The sequence below is a fragment of the Aotus nancymaae genome, unplaced genomic scaffold (genome assembly GCF_030222135.1).
Source record: "Aotus nancymaae isolate 86718 unplaced genomic scaffold, 86718_ANA_hifiasm-v0.15.2.pri h1tg000014l, whole genome shotgun sequence".
Classification (NCBI taxonomy): domain Eukaryota; kingdom Metazoa; phylum Chordata; class Mammalia; order Primates; family Aotidae; genus Aotus; species Aotus nancymaae.
In genome coordinates this window covers 73,352,487-73,378,606 of record NW_026988425.1, presented here as the reverse complement: position 1 = coordinate 73,378,606, position 26,120 = coordinate 73,352,487, and the positions used below count along the sequence as shown (strand labels likewise).

At 39.9% G+C, this 26,120-nt stretch overlaps 1 protein-coding gene across 1 annotated transcript in view; it reads right to left on the bottom strand.

The window, feature by feature from the left end:
- The window catches only part of RASGRF2 (Ras protein specific guanine nucleotide releasing factor 2), a 269,826-nt gene that overhangs the window by 181,527 nt on the left and 62,179 nt on the right, over positions 1 to 26,120 (bottom strand). The window contains exon 2 of the mRNA XM_012477557.3: positions 10,779 to 10,885. Coding sequence (XP_012332980.1) covers positions 10,779 to 10,885 — 107 coding nt within the window. The remainder of the gene's footprint in view (positions 1 to 10,778; positions 10,886 to 26,120) is intronic.

Below are 26,120 nucleotides of genomic sequence, written 5' to 3'. Positions count from 1 at the left end.
TTTATTTTGCATGGTTTATTTATTTATTTATTTATTTATTTTGATACAGGGCCTCATTTTGTTGCTCAGGCTGGAGTGCAATGGCCTGTCAGGTTCAAATGACCCTCCCACCTCAGCCTCCCAAGTAGCTAGGACTACAGGCACAAGCTATCACATATGGCTTTTTATTTTTTGTAAGAGGAGGTCTTGGCCAGGCACGGTGGCTCATGCTGTAATCCCAGCACTTTGGGAGGCTGAGGCAGGTGGATCACAAGGTCAGGAGTTAGAGACCAGCCTGACCAACATGGCAAAACCCCGTCTCTACCAAAACAAAAATTAGCTGGGCATGGTGGTATGCACCTGTAATCCTAGCTACTCGGGAGGCTGAGGCAGGAGAATCACTTGATCCTAGGAGGCAGAGACTGTAGTGAGCCAAGATCGCACCACTGCACTCCAGCCTGGGTGACAGAGTGAGACTCTGTCTCAAAAAAAAAAGAAAAGAAAAAAGAAAAACAAAGATGAGGTCTCACTATGGTGGCTCCTTATTCTTCACATAGTAGTTTTCCAGTCATGCCATTTATTTCATTAGGGCTCCCTAGTTTACTACTCCTATTCTGTTCTTACTGGGGTATCCCCCAACTCTGCATCACAAAACTTTCTTTACACATCCTACTAGTAAATGGATGTCTGCTCCAGGAGTGCATCAAATCAACTAAAAATACATGCAGGGCTTCCTTTCAATATTTCTCAGAGCACTGGTATTTTTATTCCACTATATTACCAATACATATTTTATCTAATTAAATTTTCCATTTACTAGGTACTACTCAAGTTTTAAAATGTTTGCTTAATCTCCTTATTATTTTTATTTGGTTAGTTATTTTTTTGTTTTTTATATTTGCTTTTTAGTTCAACTCCCACAACAAAATAAAAAGCTTTCCCCTGCCAAAGGACATATAAATCAACATGGTAAAAGCATAACTTAAAATTCAGCTGTTGAGTTCAAGCAGATGTCAACATTAGGATACATATGGGAAAAAAATGTTAGTATGTAATATTTATAATAATAATCATGTATTATATATTTCAAAATAGCTGGAAAAGAGGTATTTTTAAATTATTTATTTATTTTTGAGGCAGGTTCTCATTCTGTTGCCCAGGCTGGAGTGCAGTAGTACAATCACAGATCACTGCAGCCTTGACCTCCTGGGACCAAGCCATCCTCCTGCCTCAGCCTGCCAAATAGCATGGGACTACAGGTGCATACCATCAGGCCTGGCTAATTTTTTCATCTTTTTGTGGATATGAGGTCTCACTATGTTGCCCAGGCTCGTCTTGAACTCCTGGACTCAAGTGATCCACTGGCTTCAGTTTCCCAAAGCAGGATTATAGGCATGAGCCACAGTGCCCTGCTGAAGAGAAGTTTTTTAAATGTCCACAAAGAAATAATAAATGTTTAAGATCATCACCTTAAACATTTGGTGCTAATAACCAAATATTAGCTTATATGCTAATAACTCTGATTTTATCATGATACATTTATGCATGTTTCAAAGCATCACCTTGTGCCCCATAAATACGTACAATAATCATGTATCAATCATAAATGAATGAATAAAATTTTAAAAAATCCTAACCACCATCACTCCATATGGAGAAAAGGGAACATTCAAATAAAATGTTGAAAAGTCTAAAGCAGAGGCACAGTGTGAAATTATAGACCTTATTTTATAGAAGGGCAAAAATTATATTCGCTTAGCAAGAAGTTGTTGCTGCTGGACCAGATTTTCACCCCACTTATTTGGACTGAAGACGTATATATGAAGGGAAATATACCAGAACCCAAGATGAAAAGTCATAGCCCAGGTAACTAAAGTAAAAGTCTGCCTAACTCCAGGGTTATGATAATTTTATCGGGAAAACTGTTTGGAATCAGCATTCCTCATGTCAGGAGAATCATGAGGCCTTTAGGAAGGGGAAAATCCAAGCATGGATGACAATAGTACAGTTCCTATCAAAGCAACAGTCGCTTTGACCTTACCTGAGCAAGGCCAGTTTCTCTATCTTTACTCACAATCACTTTGGCATGACTGTCACATACCGTTTCTGGTTCTCAAGTTCTCCCATGTCAGTATCTCCACTTCATTGGCTAATCAATATTTTTTAGATATCACATTAACATGAGGTCCTAACACTGTCACCTCCACCAATCTCTTCTCTCTACTGACAGGCTTTTCCCTCCTAAGCTGTCCCCTCTACAGTAAATGGAAAGTCAAGCATCTCAGTTAAGACAGCTCAAAAACAGGAACAAAATTAAAGACTAAAAACCCCTCTCCTAAACATTGCTCCTTCTTTCCTGTTCACAGTCACAGTTCATCACTTAAACATGGCACTAAATTTGGGGCATGAGGAAAGTCATTGAGAATCCTTTCGAAAGCACAATTAAATATAAAAGCAGGCAAAATATTGTTACTAGGAAATATAACAGAACATCATTAATGGTAAAATTATTACCTCAGGACAGAAATTTTAAGGAGTGCTTCTAAAAGTGACTGTCTTTTACAGTACTATATTATGAAGCTGAGGAAAATGTTTTACATCACAATAGACATTAATGATTCTTTCCTGACACAGACTTTCATTTCCTTTCAAATGTGCATAAGTAGGTATTGGTAGAAGTATTTTTATCATCACAAAAAATTCTTTAACAAGAGTTAAATTCTTTAACAATTAGTAACTATACTAATTCAACCAGTATAGATTAAAGGGGCTTCTACATTCTTATATTTAATTTCCACCACAAAGACTCTAAGCAAAAAAGCAATGACGGTAAGCGTTGGTAAGGATGTGAAGAAACTAACACCCTCAATACATTGCTGGTGGGAATGTAAAACGGTGCAGCCACTGTAGAAAACAGTTTGACAGTTTCTCAAAAAGTTAAACAGAGTTTCCAAATGACCTGGCAATTCCACTCCCAGGCATATACCCAAGAGAGTTGAAAACATATGTTCAGGTACAAATGCACACAAATATTCATAGCAGCATTATTCATACTAGCAAAAAGCGGAAACAACCCGAATGGCCACCAACTGAGGAGTAGATAAATAAAGTGTGGTATATCCATACAGTGGAATAGAATTCAGCCATTAAAAGCAATGAAGCACTAACATATGCTATAACATCTACGAAGTTTGAAAACATAATGCTAAGTGAATGAAATCAGACACAAAATGTTTGTATAATTCCATCTATATGAAATGGCCAGGAGCGAATCCATAAACACAGAAAGGAGTTTGGCGATTGGTTAGAGCTAGGGGAAGTGGGGAACTGGGAGTGACAGTCATTGGATATGGGGTTTCTTTTATGGTGTTGCAAATGCTCTGAAATTAGTGGTGATGGTTGTACAACCTTGTGACTATACTAGAAAAACACTGAATTATACACTTTACAATGATAAACTTTTAGTATAGGAAGTATATCTTGATTTTTAAAAATATTTTTTAAAAAGCAATAGAACAACTTTTCCCTAAAAACAATATATTTTAATTACATTATATTTCAAAACTCTAATGTCAAAAAAATCCCATAGGTATAACTACAAGACAAAAAAAATGATGCAGCGTGATTTGAACAAATATAAAAGATGAATATATTTTTGTTATACAAAGAACTTATTAAAAAAGCTTCTAGAAAAATACCAATACCAAAAAATGGGAAAAGGATATGAGATGATAATTTATATAGTAAATATAGACAGATATTGGTGATAGCAAAACAACATCTCACCAATAATCAAGAAAATGCTTATTACACCAACTTATCATTTTAACCCATTGATATAGTAGAGATTTTAAAAAATGATTCCAGCTTTCTTCTGCCCTAGTGGAGAAAGATTAAATCGGTACATGCATTTCTGAAAAGCAATTTGGCTCTGTGCTGGGGTAGGGCACAAAAGATGAGTAGTGCACAATTTGCTTTGAAGGAATTCAGGCTGACAGAGAGACACAGACATATAAACAAATCAATGCAATAATGTCTTAGGTGCTTTGAGCGAAATAAGAAGTTACAGTGAGGTCTCAAAGAAGGGAATGGTCAGGCTTCCTGCTGGCAGAGGAAGAGGACTGGGAAAGAAGATGCAAGCTGCTAAGGGCTCCATCCTGAAAGATGTGTTGGTGTAAGTCAGACTGAAAGAGACATTCCTGCACGTTAAAATTCCTCTATGTGGTGGCTCTAGCTAGAGCCCAGGACATAAGGGGAGGGGTGGGACGAGGAGTTCACAGAGGTCAGCTCAGAGGGGCCTCACTTGGACTGGCGCACTCCATCCCAGAACTCAGGGCAAAGTCTAGCATTGGGTAGGAAAGCAATACATGTCAGTGAAATCATGACTATTTTCTCTTCTTAAAGCAACAAGGAGGACCATTATCTCTCTTTCTCTGCATATATTTAAAATTTTCTACAATAAGAAGTAAATTGAATTATAATAACTAAAAGCAACCAGGAACCCTGGAATTCCCTTAGCAGATCAGATGTTCTCTTAGAAAGGGCACTCTAGTAACTATGGAGAATGGATGGGAAGGAAGCCAACCTGGAAGAGACAGATGAGGTGACAGAGCGATAGTCCAGGCAATCGATGTTGTTGGTCTGAACCAGACCAATGCTGCAGACATGTAGAGGAATGAAGACTAGTGATGTTCTGGGGTAGAATCCACAAGTGATGACCGGAGTGAGCAGTTAGGCTGGGGTCAGGGGATGATATCCTGTTGGTTTGGGTGACTGAATGTATAGGAGACTACGCCTTGCATTCCTATCCAGGAAAGGAACCTGAAGCTGCCTGGAGAAATACATGAGTTTGGATTTGTCTTGCTGAGTATCAAGTAACTCTGAGCACCCAGGGAGAGATGATATATAGATAGTTCAATATAGAAAAATATGTGTTGGTGAATTTCTACATATAATGGAGGCTATATATCTTTGTGGTTAAGTGCATAGGCTTTGGAGTCAGCCTGCCCAGGATTTGATTCCAGCTCTGTCATTTCCTAGATTGGTGGCCCTCAGGAGGTCATTTTATCTCTCCAAGACTCAGATTCACTGGGGATAGTGCCAGCTACTTCATGAGCTATCAGATGATTAAACAAAAAGAGGTACACGGTGCATGTAGCATGTATTTAGCAGAGAAAGCATTGAGAAAGAGCAGCTGTATCTACATGGTCTAAGTCTGGGGAGTAGATCCAAGTGAGGAGACAGAAAGAGCAAAAGCAAAGCCCTACACAAGCAGCCACAGTAAAGAAAGGGACAGAACCACAGGAGTAGTGAAATAGAACAGGAAGAAATTGTCAAAGGAGTAGAGGGAGAATCAGGAGGGAGAGACATCATAAACGAAAGGAATGAAAATTCTGAGATAAGACTTAGATCCCTATATACTAATGTTAAAAGAAACCCTCCATATTAACATAAAAAGATGGCATATAATGTGAAGAGCAAAAAAAAGTCTGTAATCATATCATTCTACGTATCTATCCATATGCAAATGTATAGAAAAGTCTGAAAGTATGCACAGCAAACTGTTACCAGTAAACCCATCTGAGGAAGTAAGTGGGCTTGGGGAAATAAACGGGGAGAGGGTGGAACTATAACTTTTTACTTTTGTATTGTCCGAATTTATTTTTTAGGGAGCATGCTTTTATATATCACTTGTGTATTTCAAAAGTAAGTATTAAATATGAACAGAAAGTTGAAGTTATATAATGAAGAAAAAGCTTTGGAAATTCATTGTTGACCCAGGTGACAACAGTTACAGCGGAGTAGGAACAAAACCCATCAGGAAGAGCTGGAAAGAGAGGAAGAGCTGCGTGCCCAGGAGAGCAACAGAACCATTTCTTCAAGAAGCCGGGCTGCATGTGCAAGAAAAGACAGTAGCAAGAGGAGTATTCAGTGCCGAGAAAAGACTTTCATTTCTCTTTCAAGACAGGAGAGATTTTTAGGAGACCCAAAAAATACAGGAAACAAAGCTAAGGAGCAAGAAGTAAACAGACTGGAAATACAAGAGAGAAATGGAATAAGTAATGCAGCAAGAAATCGGAGAGAGAGCTCAAGGTAGAAATTGGCCTTGAACCAGAGACAGTTCTTCTGGAGCAGGCAAAGAGAGTCATGAGGATGGCTCCCTCCTGCAGGTGAGATGGTGTACACAGGAGGACGGGGTGCTGGCTCGGTGAGTGTAGGCAGAAGGTCCGACTGCGTGTCTGCTGGATGCCTCAGGTGCAAGGCAAACACTGAGAAGTAGGAAAGACAGCTGACAAAAGTATTAACTAAATATTCAAATAAGAAAATTCAAGCCCAACTTTTCCCTATAGAAAACAAATTGTAACCATCAAATCAAGTGAAATCTTTCATAATTTACACAATATCCCTTCTCTTTCATGTTGCACTTTGTAGGATGTAAGAGAAAAAAGAATGTTGAATTCTCTTTCATTGTGGCAAGTATGGAGGCAAAGCCCTGACAGAAGTTCTTAGCAAAAAAAAAAAAAAAAAAATACATATAATACCTTACATGGACAAAATCCACATTTTCAGCTCTGAAATAGTGATGGTCTTACTGTTACAAGAAGAATACAAATTATGGTGCTGGGATTCTTTAGGCTATAACATCACTGCCCATCTCTAATTTTTCTAGTCCTATGATGTTGCTGTGACACATGAAACATTTTCAGCTTTTCTATGTAATTGCTCTTCTCTGATTTGTGAGGCATTTCTCTCTGTGTGCATTCTCTAAAGGGCTGATTTTATGGGAATGATATGATATACACAGTGGCCTTTAGTGCTGCACAGATTTTTATACTATATACTTTGCTGCAGATCAAGTCTTTTTCCAAGGATGACGTTACAAGCGTTATGTATTGGGTGTTTGGTGCAGCTACCACATTGTGTGTGTGTGTGTATGTGTGTGTGTGTGTGTGCATGCATGTGTGTGTATTTTAAGGGAGAGAAAGCATGAATAACAGCTGTCTCAGGCACATGTAATCAAAAGGAGTATACATGAAAAACAGATCCAAGAGGCTGCATTAGAGCTTTCATTACTGGAAAAGAGAACAAGGCTTAATTGAAAGGTTTAACTGGAAGATAAAGTCTCTCTGCTCGCCAAGCTGGAGACTGACAGGGTGAAAGAAAGGGTTAGGTCAGGCTGTTGCCAAACTCCATCTGACATGAGCTTTATGGAGTAAAAACATATTCCTTTTTGTAATTCTTTTTTCCCTTTGTATGCTCTGCCCTTAGAGGAAAGCCTGCGATTCACCTGCACAAGATACACCCTGAGGGTAGGAAAGAGAATCGAGGTGGGGATTTGAGCAGATTCAGCTGAAGAAATTGGAAAGCAGGCAAAAGATAGTGGGACAGTCTCAAACACTGAACACATAAATCTGCAGGGTTGCAAAGCTACACACATTCAACAATGCTCTGTGCTAGGCTCAATATTCTCAACGTCTGTTTTCCCAATCCCTCCACCTTGGTAGAAACCCAAACTCTCCTCTCTCCTCAAGATTCATCTTACTTCTCTATCAGCCCCCTGGATACTCATTCTCTCATACCCCACATGCCAAGGGATCAATTCAGTATCTCACAGTTCCCTTCCCTTCCCAGTGATAATCATAGTCTTCCAATTTCCAGCAGAAATTGCTCAATACTTCCTGGCCAATGCTCATCATCTTTGCCCCATAAACCTGTCCTCATTCATCATTTCTTTTCCTACTGAGTGACACCATCCAAGCTAGGGGCCTGAGAGATGTGTCAGATGCCACCCTCATCTAATACTGTCCAAATCCAGATAGTCACAAAGTCATTTGAAATCTACCTACTACATCTCTGGAGAACCTTCCTCCTTTCTTCCCAAATGTCATAGTCTAGGACCTGTGAAGTATTAGGCTTAGTCCAGGGTGGCAAGATCCTTGGAAGATGTTCTCCTGGATCCATGCCCATGCCATGACTATCTCCTAACTGCAGATACTTTGCTTGGTCCATGTTCTAGCAAATGAAACACTGAAAAGATATCTTTTCAGCTAATAAGCCCTAAGGACCCGCAATCAACCAGGTCAGTGTCTTTGATCGTCCTAGTGTCTACAAGTAAATCAACCATGAGGGACACATATGGTCAAGAAAACAAGAAATGTCAGGTTATTTTTCATGTCCAGAGTTCCATACTCAAGTAGAAAACCACATATGAAATAAGCATAGACTTAACTGCTATGAAAATACTCTGGCCTCAACTCATCAAGACAAAAACAAGACTGGGTCTCAGTAGCAGCTTCCCCTGAATTAGTGCCATAACAAGTGGTAAAATGATATTCTAAATACGCCTGCGATCTAGAAATGCAGTATTTGCCAATGGTAAGCGAAACATTAAAATTAGCTTCTTGGACTGGTCAAAGCTCCCAACTGAAAAATGTTAATTCCAAAATGATTTTTTCTGGGCCAGATCTAAAGGAGAAAACATGCAACTGGACATCCCAGAAAATGACACTAAGATTCTCTGAAGGCAAAGTGGGGCAAGTAGATTCCTCTTGGACATACAAAAGCCAACAGCAACAAAGTGATTTTCATAGCACGCAAAGACAGCACACCCAGGCTGGTACTGAAAAGCCATCCCAGGAAAACAAGAGTGGCTGAGAGAAGGGGTTCTGAGCAGTCTTTGTATCTAAGTGGCGTCTATAGGAGGATGAGTAGCTCAGAAAAGAACTAATCTAGTGCTAAACTAATAAAAAGTTTTGATTTTTTTTAAAGAGGGCTTAATAAAACCATAAATATTGAGTATAAAAAGGCATCAGTACGGAATTAATGCCATCAGACTGCCCTGTGAGGGTGAAATGTTTAGTCAACCAAGCATAATTAATTAATTGTGTTTTATTACAATGCCAAGAAAAAAATGGCTGATCAATTCTTTCTCTGAATCAGCTTCATTAACTTTCTGGCTTTGCTCATACATGAACAAAATCAAGGTGAATTTTATAGATCCAAGTTTATACAAAAAACTCAACTTAATCAAGTTAGATCAAAAAGTTTTCTTCCCTGATTTAGAAAACAAAAAATTAAGAAATATCTCAATTCATAAAGTAAAATATAAGAACTCAGTATAAAGCAGTCAGAGTAAAATAAGTTATCAAAGAACCCAGTCTCATGTCTCAAGCCAAGAGAAAAGCAGACCTTATAGACCAAAAAGTCAAAACATCAAGAAAAAAAGTCAATTATTAACCAAACCTTCAAATCCAAAAAGAAGGGAATGGTTCACCATTGTATCATCCAAACCACTTAAGTGGTTTCTAAAGGCTGTCTCCTGACAAGACCACACATGCCCTGGATTTGACTGTATGTCAAATGATACCTCAACTCAGTTTCCTACAGATGACAAAATGCATTCCTGGAACAGAAAAAAGATCTCTTACTTGGAATTTAACCATCTTCAAAGCAATTCACACTACTTGTGTTTGGTTCACCAAGATATTTGCTTGGCAATTACAAAGGCGTTTGGGCTACTGATGGTACTTGCTCTTCTGGAATGAAAAAGATGGGAAAACAGGCATGTTTTAAATTATGGATTTTAACTCCCAGGTAGAGAGGAATAGACATGGCTGCAAAGATTGTGTCTGGAAATGACCCAAGGGCTCTACCTTACCAACTTAATGCTTCTTTCATCTTTGAAGACCTGAGAGCACCAAGAGCAAGGACAGCTGAACTCAGATATGAATGTACCCCAATCCCTCTCTTCATTCTCAAGGTGTATACAATCCTACTCAGGAAACAAATCTAACACATTAACTACATTAAAAAAGTAATGATAACCGGAATTGCAAAGTGGCCTGCGTGCAGTACACAGTGCAAGTGCCACAGCCACGTGAAGAGGGTGCCAGTGAGGGCTGACTTGCAGGGAGAGGTCTCATGGGTGGTAGAGAGAGGAACAGACAGAAGGAGAAGGGAAGGCTCATCAGGTGAAGAAAAAGAAAGCATGCCACAGCTAGAGTGTTGCCCGAAAATACCCGGGAGATGAACAAGACAAAAGAACAGGGAGTTGCGGAGTGACAGCCGGGATTAGGGAGTGGACAAGCAAAAAGGAAGAGCTTGAGAGCCATGGGAAACAAAACTGAACCAGTTTTAGGGACTGAACAGGAAAAAAAAGAGAGGGCCCTGCCTTGCGTCTCTCAGACTTCTTGTTCCCATTTAAGACCTTGCACACACCTTTCCACCTTCCTGATGTTTCACAGGGGGAAGTGAAATCACACTCTTCTATTTCCCTAGATAGAGGATGTCATCACCTTCATTTGATAACCAAGATGCACAGAGCAGGGTTTACAAGTGTAGGCTGGGCTAGGGCCATATCCCAGCTCTGTGGCTTACTAGCTGTGTGACCTCAGGCAAGCAAAGTAACCTTCTAGGCCTCAGTTTCCTTCTCTGCAGACGGGGGGAATTATAATGCCCCTCTGCAGATTGTTGACAGGATAAGTGAATCAATACATTCCATACATTTTATAATTGAAAATCACGTATAATACATATAATAGTGCCTGGCACATAGGAAGAAATCCACAAAAAGGACTACTACTACTACTTATTATTATTATTATATGTATTATTATTAATCTTTAGCTGGAATGTAGCCATGGAAAGCCCAAATAATTCTCTCAGGCATGACTAAGGACCAGGCACCAGAAGAAAACTCATCTTAGAATTGCAAGTTCTTTCACAACCACCACCAACAGTGGTAACCCCAATGCAGGACCCAGACAATCAAGTACCACATAGGAGGACTCAGCCTATACCTGGCTTGGTGAATGGCCTCCATCCACTCTTTACCATCCTGCTCCTCCTCACAGCGCAGCTCCAGTGGTTTCTGACCTTCATGGCCAAAAAGAACAGTAAAGTAATACTGGAAAGGAAAACAAACACAAAAAGTTTAGTGCTATTTTTCAAGCACAACAGCGTAATAGCACAGTATTTGCTTACCAAGGGTATATATTTACAAAATGCATCAGCGCTTATGCAAATTTTATTTCAAAATGCAACACATCGCTCGGTTCAGTTGGCAATGACTTTGCATCTAGAAGACACCACAGACTGCATCTTAACACCCCTCAGTGAGGGTCAACCCTTAACACTACTGTAATGGACCTTTCTGTACAAGTTCAATGAAGAATATTGTACAAATTGGGCTATGCAGACAAATGAAAGGTAATATGATATTTTCCAAAAGGTTTCCCTTTTTGTGGTGTGATAAAGCTGCAGGGACACGTGAGTCTACATCACTACACCAGCTAATTTTATTATCTGTTCTATTCTATATCTATTCTCCATCCTGGGACTCAATATCCCTATAATTATGCAGTCCAATTGCTGTCATTTGCCTCTTCTGCAACCTTAGCAGATGTCACAATTTGCTTATGCCCCTGTTTTCCCAGAGGTAGCCTTGCAATTCTGTTCAACACAGTATTCCAGAATGCAGACTTGACACAGGAAAGGAAATCTAATTGCCATCCTAGGGGTCAAGACATGATGAGAATTTCTTTTTGGTAGAGGTGTAACATAAGTTATTGTTGGATGAAAGGAACTGGGCTTAAGTAGGGAAAAGACTAACATTTTCAGGGGTAAAATAATTTATCTCATATGAACCTTATGTACTTCATTTGTTTATTCACTCACCTATTAAAGGATATTTAGATTGTTTCCAAAAACTGGAAACAACATAAATATCCAAATGCAGTACATCCAAACAATGGAATACTACTCAGCAATAAAGAGCAAAAAAAATTATTGATAAAAGCAACAACATGGAGCAAAAGCACCATGTTGAATAGAAAAGTCAGTCTCAAATGCTTTTCAGCAAGAAAAAGAAATAATCTTGATAAAAGCAACAACGTGGAGTACAAGTATCATTTGGAATAGAAAAGTCAGTCTCAAAGGTTATATACTATGTATGATTCCTGTTGTGTGATATTCTTAAAACAGGGACAGAGAACAGATCAGGAGTGCCAGCGGTCAGGGGTGGGAGTGTGTGACTTTACAGGAGCCTCATGAGGGAGCTTAGGTGGTGAGAAAATGGTTCTGTATCCTGATTATGGAGGTTACACAAATCCAAGCATCTGTTTACATTCATAGAAATGTACACCAAAAAACGGTCAATTTTATACTGTTGATATAAAGATAAAAATTTTTTACTGGTTTCTCAGGATTCCAGAACAGACATAATCATACAACCAAGATTCAAAGACTCTCAAACTCATGCTAGCTTACTAAGCCACTCCATGTTCCAGCAAAGACAGACATGTTTTATAGCAACAAGCAGAGTCCTCAGATCACAGTTCTAAAACAGAAGTTTTTTTACAATCAGCTTAGAATAATCTATGTTAAGATGTGGAGAATTCTCATGTAAAATATGCAGAAATACATATGTATATTGGGTTTAGAGTGTGCTTTGAATTAGACAAAGTGACAGACGTCTTGAGTTGAAGATGCATTGCCCTTCGACAATATTCACGAATAACAATACACCCAGTAGATCACGATCAGCCAGTACAAACTCAGACATCTTTAAGTCATAATTGAACACATGGGATATCTGAAGATTTGCTCTAGCTATAAAGTTTCAAAATGCTTTAAAACAAGCCACTAGATCCAGAAAAACGAATAGTGCTTCCAGAGTTAATGCTTATTCTGCCCCATTTTGTTTTCCAAGCCCCTTAGGATATGTTAGGATATGTCCTCTGCAGTTTGCTTTTTTTTTTTTTTCCAGCTGGGGTCTCACTTTATCTCCTGGGCTGGATCTTGGTTCACAGCAACCTCTGCCTCCCAGGTTCAAGCAATTCTCCAGCCTCTGCCTCCCAAGTAGCTGGGATTACAGGTGCCTGCCACCACATGGGCTAATTTTTGTATTTTTAGTAGAGTCGGGGTTTCGCCCTATTGGCCAGGTTGATCTCAAACTCCTGATCTCAGGTGATCTGCCTGCCTCAGCCTCCCAGTGTTGAGATAACAGGAGTGAGCCACCGCCCTCAGCCATCCTCTCCAATTTCCTGACCACTGTGAATCAAAGTAGGGCAAAGCAGTAAACCAAGCTGGGGGAAAATCCCAAACTGGGCAAAACATACATAGCCAAGCTAAAGTAGGGGAGAAAAGAAGGAATCCTCCGGTGCAGAAACAAAGACGAAAGGCAAAGCCAAAGCAAAAAGCACAGTAACTAAGGTTCTAACATCCAAGGGGGTGGGGGCCTTGGATCCCATGGTCTTGGCCCTGTGCAGGGCACCAAGTTGGAGCCAAGATCCACGCATAACATTGGAACATATGAAGGGTTACCACCTCCATGCAACAGAGACTAGAAAAACTCTGCCCTAAATCCACCATACACCAGGATAATTTCCAAATGCATCAGAAATTTTAATGTTCTGTTGTATTGATAATTATTACAATAATATCAAATACTTCTTATAATATTACTATCAGTGGTAGTAATTATAAAATTATAAAGTATCTTATTCCTCTTCTGCTTCTTTCCCAACAATTCCATTTCCTGATTGAAGGATAGTATCAAGTCACTTAAAAAAAATAATAAGTTGAGCATGGTGGCTCACACCTGTAATTGCACTACTTTAGGAGGCTGAGGCAGGAGGATTGCTTGAGCCCAGGAGTTTGAAATCATCCTGGCTAATATAATGAGACACTGTTTCTACAAAAAGTAAAATTAAAAAATTAGCTAGGTATGGTGGCACATGCCTATAGTCCCAGCTACTCAGGAGGCTGAGATGAAAGGATTGCTTGAGCCCAGGAAGCCAAGGCTGCAGTGAGCAGTGATTGGGCCACTGCAGTCTAGCCTGGACAACAGAGCGAGACCCTGCCGCAAAGTGAACAAACAAGAAAGTTAATGTTAAAACATTAAGCCGGACCAGGCGCTTTGGCTCACGCCTATAATCCCAGCACTTTGGGAGGCCGAGGTGGGTGGATCACGAGGTCAAGAGATCGAGACCATCCTGGTCAACAAGGTGAAACCCCATCTCTACTAAAACTATAAAAAAATTAGCTGAGCATGGTGGCATGTGCCTGTAGTCCCAGCGACTCAGGAGGCTGAGGCAGGAGAATTGCTTGAACCCGGGAGGCGGAGGTTGCGGTGAGCCGAGATCACGCCATTGCACTCCAGCCTGGGTAACAAGAGCGAAACTCCATCTCAAAAAAAAAAAAAAAAATTAAGCCATATGAGTATTTTTTTTTAAATGAGTGAATGCCACTATACCTCTGAATAGGACAAACCGTCCTAATGAGGACTCGAAATACAGAAACATTAAGACTAGTGATCAGATTAAACAAAAATAAAACACTTCTGCATAACAAAACTACTGTAAGCAATGCATAAAGATGTGACAAACTGGAAAAATATATGCAATTTATATAAAAAGGATAATATCATTAATAAATATAATTAGCCTGGGCATGGTGGCTCACACCTGTAATCCCAGCATCTTGGGAGGCCAAGGTGGGTGGATCACCTTGAGGTTGGGAGTTTGACACCAGCCTGACCAACATAGAGAAACCCCGTCTCTACTAAAGATACAAAATTAGCCAGGCGTGGTGGTGCATGCCTGTAATCCCAGCTACGTGGGAGGCTGAGGCAGGAGAATCGCTGGAACCCAGGAGGTGGAGGTTGCCGTGAGCTGAGATGGTGCCATTACACTCCAGCCTGGGCAACAAGAGCAAAACTATGTCTCAAAATAAATAAATAAAATAAAATAAATATAATCATGTGTTTTTTCTCCTTAGCCTATATATATGGTAAGTTATATTAATGGATTTACTAATATTTACAACCTCTATAGTTGTGTTACTCTATGTACAAGGTTCTGTATAGTTCATAAGTTGAAATGTGCATAGCCTCCATATGCTTTCTGCTTTTTTTATTGATGTTTATATTAATGAGAGCCAGTTTAAAATCCAATATAATGGTGCACTTTACATTTTTTTCCATTTGTTCTGTCAGATTTTGTTGTATGTGTTTTAACACATAATATATATTATTAGGTGTGGACAAGTTTAGACCTCCTACATATTCTAATGAATTAAATATTTTATTGATATAGTGGCCCTCTTTAGCCCAAATTATACATTTGGCATCATAGTCTAATTTTGTCTTTTGGTTAGTGTTTACTTGTGATGTCTCTTCTATCACTTTATTTTTAATGTTCTCTTTTTATATTTTAGGTATATCCCTTACAAATCACTTTTACAGTAACTCAATTTTTAAACATATTTTTGAAATAATTTTAAGCTTTATCAGAAAGTTGGAAAAATCAAAATACAGTAAAATATTAGGACATCTGTTAATATAACTTACCATATGAATAGGCTAAGAAGAACAATTTTATTATCTAATTCTAAGGAAGAGTCAAATCCTAGTAAAAGTAAAACTTTGAAACTCTTAGTAATATAAGAGAATATCTTTATGATCTTCTTGGGATGGAAAAGTATTTGTTAAACAAGACACTAAGCCCAAATCATAAAAAAGATTGAAAATGTTGATTGTATTACAATTTAAAACTTTTATACAACAAATGATACCCATTAAAGTGAAAAGATAAGCCACAGATTTGAAAAGGATATTTGCAACACTTTTTACTGATAAAAATTGGCATCAAGAATACAGGCAGGGCACAGGGGCTCACGCTTGTAATCCCAGCAATTTGAGAAGCCAAGGCAGGAGGACTGCTTGAATCCAGGAGCTTGAGAACAGCCTGGGCAACATGGCAAGGCCCCATCACTACAGAAAATTTAAAAATTGGCCAGAGGTGGTGACGTGCACCTAGGATGTGGTCTCAGCTGTTTGGGAGGCTGAGGCAGGGGGACGGTTTGAGGCCAAGAGTTTGAGACTGCAGTTTGTCATGATTCCACTACTGCACTTCAGCCTAGGCAACATAGTGAGACCCTGCCTCTCCAAAAAAATAAAAATAAAATAAAATATATATGTATATACACACAAAGATTTACAAATCAATATAGTTTTAAAACTCAATATAAATACAGGCAAAAGATATGATCACACCATACCCAGAAGAAGAGATAGAATTTATTGATAAACTTTAAAAGACATTTAATTGTACTCGTAATCAGGGAAAAGAAAATTAAAAAAAGAAATACTACAGTTCCTTCCCATTAGATAGACAGAAATTAAAACACCTGATAATACTAACTGTTGACAAGGAGACAGCACTGGAAAGAATCATATACTATGGCCGCACAAATTGGCACAAGCTCTTTGGAAAGCAATTTGACAAAACCTGGTAAAGCTGAAGATGCACATATCCTCTTACCTTAGCAATTTCACTTCTCCACATATACCATAAAGAAACAATCACGTATTGGTACAAGAAAACATATTCAAAAATTGTCCTAACACATTTTATAATTACAAAGAAAAAACTGGAATCAATCTAAATGTTCACCAACAGGAGAAAGGATAAATACTACAAGGCATATCTATACAATGATATACCATAAAGCAATTAAAATGAATAAATTAGAGCTACAAGGAACAGCATGGATGAACCAACTCAATGTTGAGCAAAAAATGTTTCTGACTATATACAGCATGATATCATTTCCATAAGGCTTAAAACTATGCATATCAAGCAATTCATTTTTAGAAATGTATACAGTTAGAAAGGTATAAAGTAGTACAAGGAAACATAAACATTAAACTGAAGATAACAGATTTCTCTAGGAGGAAAAGGATAGCAAGAGGTTTCAAGGGGGGTACATGGGATTTCAACTGAATATTTTTTTCTAAAAACTTTTTATTTTGACATTCTTTTTAATCTTCTGAAATGTTCCAAGGAGAGCACAATGAAGACTTCACCTAGGTGTCCCTTTCAACATTTTTTCACCTCATTTATATTCTCTTTCTCTCAACCATTTCACATAAATCATTTTGTGTTGATCTTTTTATATCCCAGGTTGAGTGAAAGTACACAAATAATGAACGTTTTTAATATTTGTGTCTTAACACTGTATAATAAATTTAAAACAAATAACTAAAGATCCACACAAAAGGATGTCATCATGAAATTTCAGAAGAGGAATGACACAAAGAGGATCCTACAAGCTTCCAGAGAGAGAGACAGAAAATAAAGAAGCCGCATAAAAAGAATGTGAAATTAGGATAGCGTTGAGAGTTGCTGGAAGAAAGTTGAGCAATGCCTTTAATATCCCGAAGAAAAAATATATTCAACATGGAATTCTATATTCAACTAAACTATCAATCAAGTATTAGGGCAGAATACATATTTTTTAAGTTTGAAAAATATACCTTGTAGAATCCCAATATGGTTTGGCTGTGTCCCCACCCAAATCTCATCTTGAACTGTAGCTCTGACAATTCTCATGTGCTGTGGGAGGGACCCGGTGAGAAATAATTGAATCATGGGGGCAGTTTCCCCCACACTGTTCTTGTGATAGTAAGTCTCATGAGATCTGATAGTTTCATAAACAAGAGTTCCCCTGCACAAACTCTCTCTTTTGTGGCTGCTATGTAAGACATCCCTTTGCTCTTCCTTTGTCTTCTGCCATGATTGTGCAGCCTCCCCAGCCACATGGAACTGTGAGTCCATTACACCTCCTTTCTTTGTAAATTACCCAGTCTCAGGTATGTCTTTATTAGTAGCATGAGAATGGACTAATGCAAATCCCTTTCTAAGGAATTTATTGTATATATTATTTTGCAAATAAAGGGATTAACTAAGAAACAGGAATACATAGGGCTGAAAAACACCATGGTTCCAACACAGGAATGTAACATAGGAAAATCTCTGAATGACAGCTGTACAGAAGATCCAGAGAGCAATCAGCCCAATTTGGACAAGATGGGAGTATCTGGAAGGGAAGGCTCTAGGGATTTAAAAAAATTCATAAGATATCTGGAATAGGTATATAACATCCTTAAGTAAAAATTGTAGTCAAGAGTGGCACAAGGCTGGGCATGGTGGTTCACACCTGTAATCCCAGCACTTTGGGAGGCCGAGGTGGGTGGATCACCTGAGGTCGGGAGTTTAAGACCAGCCTGACCAACATGGAGAAACCCTATCTCTGCTAAAAATACAAAAAAAAAGAAAATTAGCCGAGCGTGATGCCTTGTGCCCATAATCCCAGCTACTCAGGAAGCTGAGGCAGGAGAATCGCTTGAACCCAGGAGGCAGAGATTGCAGTGAGCTGAGACTGTGCCATTGCACTCCAGTCTGGGCAACAAGAGCAAAACTCCATCTCAAAAAAAACAAAACAAAATGAAACAAAAGAGTGCGGCACAGATATATTAAAATATTTATCAAAAAATAAGGACATGCAGATAGAAAACTAAGCAAATTGGGTATGGGAGGGGTGGTAATTATTAATTCCAGGAAAAAAACAAACTTATCGGGAAAAGTAAAAGTAAAAATTGTATACTATTTGGCTCTGCAGTGAACAAGATTTCCAATGATAGTGTTAATCACAATTAATTATTAGTTAATAACAATATTCCATGGTAGTGTTAATAAAAAGTACTGATTTTACCAAAATTAGTGATATAATTATATATACAGAACATGAGAGTGAGAAACAGAAAGTAAGAAGATGGCAGGAGGAAAACAGAGCTAAATTTGCAACAACCATAACAGTTCAACAGGAAATACTTAAAATTCATAACCCAGGAAATACCTCTATAAGCATATTATTTTAAAATATGAAGGTAAGTACCAGGAAAAGAAAAAAGGACAAAATGAAAAACATTTGCCTCTAAATGCTTTTCATCTAAGTTTTCAAATTATTTTCTTTATAATATTTGTTGGTACATTTTCTCCATGTCAAATATTATTTGTGCCTTTTTAAAAAAATGGTATTACTAAAAATGTCTTCTCAAATAAGTAGACCTTCTTGATTATTGCTGTTGATTTTCTGTTTTATTAATTTATTCTCCATATTCCTTTTTTCATCTGTACTTTGGATATTTGTTCTGTAGTTCTTTTAGCTTCTTGAATGCAGTGTTTGAGTTCTCAGCCACAGTCTCTTTAAATATTACTAATTTGCTCTGCCTCATATTCTCTCTTTCTGTAACTCCCATAGGATGTGTTTGACTCTTTCGACCCACTGTCTATACACCTTAACATTCATATTTTCCATTTCTTTATCTCTGTTCACTGTGTTAAATTAATTATCTAAGACTCTCTCCTAATTCACCAATTCTCTATTCAGCTGTATCTAGCATAAACTTAGCCAGTCTATTGAGTTATTTTATTTTAATAGCAAATTTTTTATTTTCATGATTTTTGGTAGAATCATTCTCATATCCACCTGTCCTCGATTCATAGCTACTTGGTTTTGTTTTATAATTTCTTGTCCTTTTCATGGTTGTTATATTCATATTTTAATGAGTGCCAAATGTACTTTTTTTGGAAACAGAGTCTCATTCTGTCTTCCAGGCTGGAATGCAGTGGCATGATCTTGGCTCACTGCAACCTCTACCTCCCGGGGTTCAAGTAATTCTCTTGCCTCAGCCTCCTGAGTAGTGGGACTACAGGTGCATGCTGTCACACCCGGCTAATTTTTTTTTTTTTTTTTTTTTTTTTTTTTTTTTTTTTTTTTTTTTTTTTGAGACGGAGTTTCGCTCTTGATACTCAGGCTGGAGCGCAATGGCGCGATCTCGGCTCACCGCAATCTCCGCCTCCTGGGTTCAGGCAATTCTCCTGCCTCAGCCTCCTGATAATTTTTTGTATTATTTTAGAAGAGACGGGGTTTCACCATGTTGCTTAGGCTGGTGGTGAACTCCAGAGCTCAGGCAATCTAACCGCCTCAGCCTCCCAAAGTGCTGGGATTACAGGCATGAGCCACCGCGCCCAGCCCCAGATGTACTTTTTAAATTATACCTAATCTTGAGGGACCAGAAAGATATACAGAATTGGAGGGAAATCTTCTCACTCTAGATGAGCCTGAAAACTGAGATTCTAAAACACTAGATTACCAGAAAGACATCAGAAATGGAAACAATTAGGAAATAAATTTTTCTCAATGAAATGCAAGTCATGAATTTTAATATTTCATCAAATTCCACCCCCACTCACACTCCATGGTGATGTTGCAGATATTGCTTATATAGGCATTGAGCCTCTCCACACAGATATATCTCCTTTTTTTTTTCTCTGAGTCTCTCTGTTGCCGAGGCTGGAGTACAGTGCTCAATCTCAGCTCACTGCAACCTCCACCTCCTGGGTTCAAGCGATTCTCCTGCCTCAGCCTCCCAAGTAGCTGGGACTACAGGGGTGTGCCACCACGCCCGGCTAATTTTTTGTATTTTTAATAGAGACGGGGTTTCACCATGTTAGCCAGGATGGTCTCAGCTCCTGACCTCATGATCCGCCTGCCTTCGCCTTCCAAAGTGATAGGATTACAGGCGTGAGCCATGGCGCCAGGCCACAGATACATCTTTATAATTTTCTCTGATTTCTCAGCCACTACAGATAAGCTGCCATATGCATGTTGCTCCAGGAGGACCCCAACATAGTTGCGGGTTCAAGTTCTCTGAGCATGACTCTGATCCCAAGCTATTCTTGGAATACTTTTCAGTGATTCTGTCCCACAGTTGTCAAACTCACAACCGCCTCTGCCTGCTGCAGAGTTCACAGACCTGGAGTTTCAGGTTTCACATGGCAGAAATATTTTTATTACACTTTTAGACCGACAAGCTTATTTTTCTCCTATTTTTATGAATAGCTATGCCATTTTAATTTTCCAAAGCATATTTTATCCTTCACTAATGTTTTGAGCAAGGGCAGATGGGAGTTATAAGGATGTGATATTTTAATGTAGAAACACTCGGCACCATCCTAACTGTAACTACCAAAATAAATGGCTTAAATGCTGCTTCAAAGAACTTGTACAAGAGACAAGATACAGGTAAGTGGTTGCCGGGAGAAGGGGCATTGACAGTAGGGAGTGACTGCTAATGGGTGAGGAGTTTATTACTATTTTTTAATTAACAGACATTCTAGAACACTATTTGGTTTACAGAAAAACTGAACAGAAAGTGTAGGAAACTCCCATATGCTCTCTTCCACATACACAGTTTTCCCTGTTATTAACATTTCGCATATATGTGACACATTTGTTACAGTTGATGAAAAAATATTGATACATGATTATTAACTAAAGCCCATAGTTTACATTAGAGTTATATGGGTTTTGACAAATGAACAAAGTCATGCAGCCACCATTCCTGGCTTTCCTTTTTGAGTGATAAAAATGTTCTGGAAATAGATGGTCGTGATGGTTTTACAAGCTGGTGAATATACTAAAAACCACTGGATTGTACACTTGAAATGGTGAATTTTATGAGATGTGATTGATATCTCAACTTTTAAAAGTGGGGAAAAAATAAGCAGCAGGAAACCGAGGGAAAAACACGTGTGAATTCTTGGAGTTACTAAATTCCACTCATTCTTAACCATTCATGAAATCTTTTCCCAAAAATGTTTCAGCTTTAACATGCTGGTTTACTCTGACCTGTTCTTTATTAAACAATTATTTATTAAGCTGCTGCAACTACTGATAAAACACTGTATTAGGCCTTTGACGTATAAAAAAGTTAATTCAACCTGCCCTCTGCCTCCAGAAAGTTGCTTGCTTTTTTTCCAGCCCTAAAAATATGTGGCTTTTTAAAACAATTTCATTAGTCATACTTTTTTATGAATTTACCTGGATTTCCTGCTTAGATTAGCTACATTAACGAAATTGACTGGAATTGCAGCAGCATCCAACAGTTACTTTACCTCTCATTTGCCAAGCATGCTCTCTCCCATTCACTATTCTGCCTTCTATCTACTGATTTCTGTGTTTGTGTGTGTATTGTGAGTGTTGAGAGTGGAGTGAATGCATTGGTGTCATGAGTTCCAGGATGTGTGGGTTCATATATAAATCCCAGCCAGGACTGAAGGGAGCATCTCCTATGCAAAAATTTGGATGAAGAGGCAAAAAAAGCTCCTTGGAGGACACATTACAGAGTCTTGGGGGGCCCTAGGGAGACCATCAGGGGAGCTTAAGTAGAGAAGACAGAAAGAAAGTCTCTTTCATTGGCCAGGAGAAAGAACACAGGCCTGAGAGAAAGAAAAAAAAAAAAAGAGAGGGGAGACAGAAAGGAAGAACAGAAAAAAAGGAAGATGGGAGGAAGAAGAATAGAAGGAAGAAGGAAGGAAAGGAGGTAGAGAGGAAGAGAGGGAGGGAGGAAGGAAGAGAAAGAGGGAGGGAAGGAGAGGACGGAAGAAAAAAGAAAGGAAAGGAGAAAAGGAGGGAGGGAGGAAAGAAGGAAGGGAGGGAGGGAGAGGAAGGAGAAAAAGGAAGGATAGAAGAGAGGTAGGGAGGAAGGGGGAGGGAAGAGGGAAGGAGGGAGAGAGGGAGGGAGGGAAGGAAGGAGAGAGGGAGGGAGGGAAAGAGAGGGAGGAAGGGCTGTATGGGGAGGGAGGGATGTTTGTTTAATCCTACAAAAAAATAAAAAATACAAACAGATTATCAAATAGGTAAAGTAGCTTGGTGGGGGGAAAATATTACCATTTCTTACTAATCTGAGGTAGCAAAAGACTTTGGAGACCCTTTCACTCCACTGGCCCCCAACTACAGTGACAGTAGCAGTCCCTATGGGCAATGTAGCCAAATGTACCCAAATGTTAAAATGGGTCTTTGTGTTTCAGTTTCATCTGCTGCCTCCAGACAACAAACAGAAACCAACCTCCATGTGTCAAGGTAAGGTACTGAACCACCATTTTGTACTTAGAAAGAAAGTGGTTAAAATGGTTTTGACTTTCACTCAAGGCTATAAAAGGGTTAAATTTGAAATGGCCAAAGTCTTGGAGATTATAGATTTCTTCATGGAGAACTGTGTGTGGTAGGCCCCCCACTTCCACCACCTGTGCCCCAACACACACACCACACACCCTAGGGAAGGGGGAAGGGTGTTCTCTTGGCCCCAAGCTAGTGAGAGGGGCTCCAAGGAGCTTGCTAAGTGTTGTTCCTGTCTTCCCAAGTTGGTGTCTGGCCTGTGGAAGAATCTGGAAGGCTCATGTCTGGGAGCCGCCTGCCAGGCAGCTCAAAGCAGAAGGTGCTGCATGTGGGAAGTAATACTCCCACCAACGGCAAGTAGAAAGGGAGTATTTACTTTGGCCCAGAAGTTAGCCACATCTGAGAAAGCCAGGCTGGGCTTGTCGTAGAGCCGGCTGCAAGGACAGCGAAGAGGGCAACTTGCAGGGCAAGAAGCTGTAGCACAGAGAGGCTGCGGGAATCACACCCGGTGCCAAGGAGATGGGATGGCGGTTCATAGGAGACTGGGCAGAGGAGATGCACTTCCTGCTTCTTAAAAGAGGAGAATCCCCAAAGACCAAGCTTTAAACTCAGACCACACACAGAGGAAACCCATGCCGGATGCGTCCAAACTTGGAAAAGTCAGAGAAGCTCAGGAAGCTGGTGAGGAGACCCAGGGATGGAGGAGCAGCTGGCACTGACCTTCCCTGCAGCAAGTTCCAGCCGGGAGTGGGATGGGAGAAGCTTTCACTTTAAATTCGCCTGCCTGAGGCTGGACATATTAATCACCAAACTGAGACTGTCTGGGAGGAAAATGTGAGCAGAGAACTTTTGATTGTATTAGAGTGAACAGAAAATACACTGGGCCTGTCCAAGACTTCATCCTGGAGCATGAAAAGAACCAGCCCCACAGAACTGCTCTGAAAAAGAGAACCAAAGACCGAAACAGAATTCCCATTATCCCGCCTCCCCCTACCCCAATCCTGCTTATTCTGTATGACAGTTACATAGTCATTTTCTTCAAAGTAAGTAAAAACCCTCAGGTCAATAATCATATGAGGCTGGGCATGGTGGCTCATGCCTGTAATCCCAGCACTTTGAGAGGTCAAGGTGGGTGGATCACCTGAGGTCAGGAGTTCAAGACCATCCTGGCCAACATGGTGAAACCTCGTTGCTACTAAAAATACAAAAATTAGCCAGGCATGGTGGCTGGCACCTGTAATCCCAGCTAATCAAGAGGCTGAGGCAGGAGAATTGCTTGAACCCAGAGGGTAGAGGTTGCAGCCAAGATCGTGCCACTGTACTCCAGCATGGGCAACAAGAGCGAAACTCCATCTCAAAGAAAAAAAAAAAAAGAAAAAGAAAACATCATATGAATACCTCTAGTCCTGGAGAGGGAAATTTTCAGCACAATTTTACCAAAAAGGAAAAATTAGCTAAGAGACCTCTCAGGCCACGTGTGCATGTCATCAGTGATTGAGGACATGCCGATGAGATAATCCACCATGCTTCCCAGACAGGCATGAGCCCCATAAATGACAGCTGTCTTTAGTTCTTAAATCTCAAGTTCAGGCAGAGGACTAAATGCTATAAACTAGGGGAAAATAACCCTTATGAAAACACAACTGGGAATGGGAAGTATTGAGGTTAGTATTTTATTCAATAAAGCTTCCTTTAAATTTGAGAGGAAGAGTCAAAACTCGATAAAATAACAAATTAGTGGCTTAAAGGGCAATCTTATAACTGATGGCATTTCAGTAACTGCTGGCTATCATCCAAACCCAAATGCCCAGTCTGGGGAGAGGAAACAATGAACCAGCCCAATATGTCCACAGGCTGCAGCCTGCACCTTCACAGCAGCTGCTGCTTGGGAACCCAATTAAAAGCCGCCTTTAAAAGACAGCAAGGCAATTACATTAGCAGAGTACATCCAAAGGTTAAAGCATGTCTCAGGCATAACAACGATGGAAAGAGTTAGGAGAATGTCACACTTTTAGGAGTTAAACAAATTCAGCTAAATCACAAAAAATCAAACACTGCCTCTGCATGTGCCTGCAAATCATTATTTGTAGCCACTCATCAAAAAGTCTTGTATGTCTAGTCTTGCTCTAATACGAACTCCGTGCACCACAGATCTGTCTCAGACCTGGGGCTTCACGGGTCCCCCAGAGGATGGAAAATAGCAGCAGACACCCTGGATGGTATCCTGTGACCTTTTTCCTGTCCTGCTGTAGGAATTGGAGCAGACATACCAAGTACCGGGTCATCACAAAGTGAAAGGAATAATAAAACAGAGTGATGACCTTGTTTATGTCTTTAAATTCAGTATCTACTATGACAATGAGTTCCTCTTCTTTTTTTCTCCTTGGATATTCTCATCAGTTTTCAAATCGATTTCTCCAAGTGGATTCTCTCCCAGGCACCAGCGCTATATTTCTACACTAAACAGCATTCCTATTACATCGAAAATGGAATGTACTTGTTACCTTCTTTCCCTCCCTCCAGTCCTCTACCCTCCACAGTCACAATTATTCCTTCTCTTGTCTTTTCTCTCAAGAAAAGTGCATCTGGACTCAACCGCTGCTCCACCTAGGAAACTCAAAGTTCTCCCCAACTTCTACCCCCTTATCAGCCCCCGCCCATTTGGTTTCACCAGTGCCCCCTCCTAGGACTCTCTTTGGAATTTATTAGCTCTCACCAAGAACTAGACCCACTGACGTACCCCTTTATCACTGGCGTAGCAGACGTGACAGCTGTGAAACACTTTCCTCCAATCTATGCTGCTTTCTCTGACGGCGGGTCTCTTTCTCTCCTTGTGTCCCAGCTGCCATTATGGGAGGCTAATTTCCCCACCCCCCAGGGAGGAGGATGGTGTGATCTGGGGGAAGTCCCAGTGAGTTGGGAGCACAAGGAGGAGGGTGGCAAGGAGGAGAGTTCTGAGGTAGGTAAACAGAGGTAGGCAGGGACTCACGTGGTACAGCTTCTCCCCATTTGGATAAATTCCCAAGAAAGGGTGAAGAATTTAAAGCATTGAAGACAAAGCCGATGCCAAGGAGCTTCAGGGCCTCGGGACACTTCACTTCCCTCTGGGGCTCTGGAGGACCTCCTTTCACACAGTGTCCTCTTGCCCCACCCCAAGCCTCATGACAATACTGGTGGTGACCCTAGAGGTGGCGACCACATCATGTAAATCAGTAAGACTGGTGTCCCAGCAGTTAGGTAAAGAATGGGCCTGTCCAGGGTCTCCTGAGCATCTCTGTGAGGTGGATGTTCCCAACTACCCTGTGGAGGAGTGTGGAGGGAAGGGCACTATCAGA